Here is a 5177-nt window from a genome sequence, read left to right as displayed (position 1 = left end):
CACTCCTCCTTCCTGGGCTCGTCCCGCTCCCTCCTGCTCTCCTTCCCCTCCTTCCGCTTCTTCTGGGGCTGCTGCTCCGGCTCCCGGGGAGCCCTGGGGGCTCTGCTGGGCTTGTCCCCCTGTGCCCTGTCCTTGGCTCGCGCCTCCCTTCGGCTGCTCCGCTCCACCTGGGCAGCACGGCTCTCCCGGGCCTTCTCCTCCTTCTTCTCCTCCTTCTTCTCCTCCTTCCTCTCCTCCTTCTTCTCCTCCTTCTTCTCCCGGCTCTTCTTCACCTCCACTGCAGCCGGCGACACCTCGGGGACATCCTCAGGCTCTTCCTCCTCATCCTTCGGTGTTGAGCGGCCAAACCACTTCTTGAAGATCCAGGGCTCTGCCTTGAGGGTGGGATGGAGGGGACCAGGCACCGGTGACGCAGCGCAAGGCACTGGGTCCCCTCTCCACCCCTGCCCCGGGGATGAGATGCTCCCCCCCACCCCGCAAGGTGCCCCGAGGATGCTGTTTCTCCCCCCATCCCGGACCCGTACCAAGTTGCTGTCAGCATCGCCGTCATCATCATCATCGTCATCACCATCGTCGTCACCATCATGGTCCTCAAACATGCTGCTCTCGGGCTGGGCGGGCTGGGCAGGCTGGGCAGTCACTGGTTCTTGGACCTCCTCCTCCTGGGCGCTGACCACTTCTGGGAGGGGAGAGGGACAGGCCACCGTCAGCAGGGGACGAGACTGCTCAGGTCTGATGTCCCAGGCATGGGGTACCAGGGCCACCCCCACCCTGGGACACGGTCCCATCTCAGGCTGGATCTGGGGTATCAGGGCAGCCTGGAGCATCTGAACCCACCGTGAAGGGGAGGTGGTGGAAGGTCCTGCCTGCCATGGCTGATTCCCTCCCTGGAGCATGGTGCTGGAAGAGAGGAGGGGAGAGGAGGCAGGAGGTGGCAGCAGGGTCTGCCCACCCCATCCCCCTCCATCTGGCTCCCTGCTCACCTTGGAGAACCTGGAAGGTGACGCTGAGCAAAGCGACGACAGAGGCCACCAGGATGCACTTGTTGAGGGTGAGCCCTTCCCAAAGGAGCGGCTCCTCCGCGGGGTCCAGGCTGGGGGGCTCCACCTTCCTCTGCACGGGGAGGCTCTTGGGGACTGGGGACCCCCAAGGACAACAAAGTTACTGGGGGAGCTGGGAAGTGGCAAAGGGGGTGTGGGAAGGGCAGGGGCAGGGGCAGGAGCTGCCTGCCCTGCCACCACCAGCAAAGGAAGGTGTTTGCACCACAGGGGTGGGGAAAAGAGCATTGGAGGGGGCTGAGTCCGAGGTGTTTGGGCCACGATGGCGTTACAGCATCCTGGGGCTCAAACTGGAAAAACCTCTGCCCGTGCTGCTGGCTCTGCTGCTCCCCCCCAGCAGCAGATTGGGCAGGGTGGAGAGGAGAAGGAGGAGGAACAGGGATTTAGCAGGCGGATGGGAAGCCACCGCTCCATGTCGCTGAGCTCCCAGGGACTGTGGAGAGCAGAGCTTGTCCTGTCACTGCTCTGTGGCCAGATGCTGCCTCCTGGGCTGGCTGGGGATGCAGGACAGGGTCTACGCCTCTGTGGCCACCTGGGGCCAGGCTGGCCATTTTGGGGCAGAGAAGGGCTTTCCTGCACTTACCTGGAGGCCCAGCAGCACTGCCTTTGGCTCCCACCTTCTCCGCCCGCTTCTTCTCCACGGCTTTCTTATCCACGCCAAGCGGCGCTGGCTCTGGCATGCTCAGCTCAGGCTTGTCTGGATCCCACTCAGAGACACCAAGCTGTGTCCTCGCCTCCTCTAGCCCCTGTGGGGAGGGGGTGCAAGCGTGGTGGAGGGTGTGAGAGCATTGCACAGCCCCGCGGGGAGAACAAAGCAGCATGGGGGCCATGGCTGCACGTGTGTGCCCCCCCCCCCCAGGGTAAGGGGTGCTCAGCGCAGCCGTGGAGGGACCCGGTCTCTGTGCTCCGCAACCCGTGCTCACACTGCCCGGGTCCCCCGGGGCTGAGCTGATGCTACCACTGGCCCTGAGCAGCATTAACCAGGCTCATCACCCGCTCCTCGAGCACCTAACCCCAGTGTGTGTATTTGCAGCCTTAAAAATACGTTGGGTTTTATTTTTTTTCTGGTCTGCCAAGATGGGTTTAGCCACTAGCTGGCTCCATGCTGCAGAGCAGGCGCTGGGGTGCGGCCGCAGCGCACACGGGTGGGCTGGTGGCTGCCGACTCCCGGGCTGCGCTTGAGCAAGCCCACCCCAGAGGAGCCCTCGGGGCTGGATTTGCCCCTAGGCCGGCTGAGCACGGCTGCACATATCCACCGAGGGCGGCGGGTCGGATCCAGGGCACGCTCGCCGTCGGGGTCGGTGTGCTGGGAGGAGAGGGAGTGCACGATGCATCGGGGTCTGGGCTCGGCGCTGCTGGGGCTGGGGGGTTTGGTGGCCAGGCTGGCTGCTGGCCCACGTCAGCAGCACCGGATCCGTGCCACGAGGGAGAGCTGCCCACCGGCACGGATCAGGGACAGCGACAGCTGAAGGACGTGGCCTTCGGCTCCCCTGGGACAGACGTGGTGCAATGCCCGGCATGGCCCTCCTGGGCTGAACGCCGCTGCGGGACAGCCCCCTGCTCAGCCCCCCTGCCCCGGCGCAGGGACCCCCCTGGCAGCCCCCCAGCCCCGGGATACCGCACACTTACATGGGCTCTACCGCTCTCCCCGTTGCTGCTCACCGGCGCGTCGGCATCTGTTGAAGGCAAGCACAGTGCAGTCCATTAGGTGGTGAATTTGGAGAGGTGGGAATCACCGGGGGCTGGGGGCGCGTGCATCTCCCACTGCCACCCACTGGCTCGCAGAGTGGGGACATTATGGCCATGTTTCCCCCATTAGTGCGGCCAGGTCACCCGTGGAGAGAGGTTTCAGAAGCCCCTGGTCGTCGTGGTCGCAGCTGGAGCATCACCGTGCACGCCTGGGGCTGCTGAGCCCTGAAATGGCACTGTCCTGGATAACCCTGGGGAGCTGCCGCCGAGGGGGACGGTGACCTCCCTGCCAAGGCACACGGGGGGATGAAGAGCCCAGGGTGTGCACGGACACCCTGAAATCACGTGCTGGAGGCAGCTCAGGCTGGATCCTAGACAGCAGGACAAGCTCCAGCTACTGTGGAGCAACCAGACCTCGAAGAAGACTGCAAGCCACCCAAGATGACTGCGAGGCTCAGGGGTGACTCCTGGGGCTTTTCTCAGCTGTGAAGTGGAAGAGAAAACCAGAGGGTCCACAGGGCTCTGCAGCGGTTCGACGCAACGAAGGGCTGGGGAGCATCCTGGGCTCCTTGGGCTGCCTGGGGGTTTCGCTGCCCCTGGGTCTGGGATGCACCAACACGGTCCTGACGCCAAGCGGCCTCAGCCCTCCCGGCACTGCCAAGCACAGCCCTTGCTCTGCAGGGATCTGGATGCCACATCCCTGCAAGCCCTCACCAGAAGGAGGATTTTCTGCTGTCTTTGAGCTGGATTTAGGTTATTTTCCCCCAGTGGAAGAATGAACGCTGAGAAAAAATCCCAGTTCTCAGGATGAGATCTAAGACACGATATTGGAAGCAAAATAAATGAATAAAAGGAAAACTTTTGGTTGGGGAACCACGGCCTGAAAGGTCTTGGCTTTCAAGAGGAAATCAAAATGTCTTTGGTTTTATTTTGATGATGGCAAGTCTGGTCCTGTCTCTGCTGGGAAGCGAAGCAGCTGCCCCAGGACTCTCACTTTGGCTCGGGGGGGGGTGTTCCCAGCCCCAAGGAAAGCACAAAGATGGAGAATTATTCCTTAAAGAGTTTTTTCTCCCAAATGCTGTAATATTTTTTGAGCTACACAGTTATCCACACTTTTTTTGAGCAAAAATGAGTGCAAGGAAGATGGAGGAGAGCACAAGCCTCCGTTCCTCTTGGCCGTGGCCATGGCTGATGTCCCCACAGGGTCGGCGCCATGCAGGTGCCCCTCGATAACCAGAGGTCACCCCATGCTTTCACTGAGCTGCAAAATGTTGAGCCCTCTCCTGTGGAGCCTCAAGCACCACGGCAGCGGTGCTGTCACGGCCACGGCCGGCACCTCCTGGCCGCCGGCTCGCAGCGAGGACAAGGTACCTTTTCTCCCGTCCTTCCTTGGCTGCCTCTGCGCGCTCCCCACCTGCCCGGGCAGCTCGTCAGTGGCCTCAAGGCATCCCAAGTCTTTCTCCAACACCTGATGGGGACCTGCTGCCATGGTTGCTTCAAGGGCCTCTCACTAAACCGAGAGGGATAAAACAAACGCCGGGCGGTCAGCGGGCAGCAGTGCCCCACAGCACATGGCCGTCCTGCCACGTCCTCACCGTGGTCCCCGGTCGCTGGTTGAGCTCAGCTCCTTGTTGCAGGGTGCTGGGCTGTTCCAACGCCTCCTTCCCTTGGGCTTCACCCAGACGGAGGAGCCCAAACCACCTCCAGCCCCCGGGCATGTTTCCAGGCTTTGCCATGATGGCTGCAGGGCTCTGCACCAGCCGTGCCGTGGCTGGGCAGGCAGCCATCCTCCCCCCAGCGCCGACAGTCATTAACGCGGTCCCACAGCTCTGTGTCCAGGTCTGTTCCCCCCCCAGACAGCAGATGGGGGTCAGTGCCCCGGAGGGAGACATTTTGGGGCTCTACGGACCACGCGGGATCCTTGTCCCCAGCCAGCATGGATTGTGTCACCCACAGGACCAGGCTTCCTAGGGCCGGTTCCTATCGGACCAGCTCCAACGCTGCTGTACCAAGCACATGGCCACTGCCCAAGCCAAGCATGGCAGGCACGGCAACTGATGCCAGGGACAGCTTGCCCACGTCAGGCAGGTCACCCGCAGCCCCAGAGCCCAGCTCCAGCCCTCCTGCACAGGAGACCTCCCGTACGACTGCTCGACCCGTCCATCCCCTCCCCGGCGCTGCCCGTGCTCCCGCTCCCTTGGATGCACACTCCACACGGCAGAGCTTCTCTTGAATGCACAAAACGACAGAGACTCAACGAAGAACCGGCTCCACTCTGCTGTCACTGGGACTTTTCCTGCACGAGCTCCCGAGGTTGCCTCTACCACTGACTCACATCAAAGAAACTTCCAAAAATAGTCCCCTCGCCTGCCCTGCTCTCCCTGTACATGCTCGCACGGCAGCACCGGGATGGGCCCCGTGGCCCCCGAT

At 62.6% G+C, this 5177-nt stretch overlaps 1 protein-coding gene across 1 annotated transcript in view; it reads right to left on the bottom strand.

Annotated features, from left to right (window-relative positions):
- Window positions 1–5177, bottom strand: part of LOC118452831 (nucleolar protein 58-like) — a 32069-nt gene that overhangs the window by 277 nt on the left and 26615 nt on the right. Inside the window, exons 3-8 of the mRNA XM_035899758.1 lie at window positions 2688–2734; window positions 1642–1804; window positions 984–1136; window positions 838–900; window positions 525–679; window positions 4–374 (exon numbers count right to left, since the gene is read on the bottom strand). Coding sequence (XP_035755651.1) covers window positions 4–374; window positions 525–679; window positions 838–900; window positions 984–1136; window positions 1642–1738 — 839 coding nt within the window. The 5' untranslated portion in view covers window positions 1739–1804; window positions 2688–2734. The remainder of the gene's footprint in view (window positions 1–3; window positions 375–524; window positions 680–837; window positions 901–983; window positions 1137–1641; window positions 1805–2687; window positions 2735–5177) is intronic.

The sequence above is a fragment of the Egretta garzetta genome, unplaced genomic scaffold, assembly GCF_000687185.1.
Source record: "Egretta garzetta isolate BGI_Z169 unplaced genomic scaffold, ASM68718v1 scaffold418, whole genome shotgun sequence".
NCBI classification, from domain to species: domain Eukaryota; kingdom Metazoa; phylum Chordata; class Aves; order Pelecaniformes; family Ardeidae; genus Egretta; species Egretta garzetta.
Note: the sequence above shows the minus strand (reverse complement) of the source record. Positions and strands in the feature narration are given on the sequence as shown.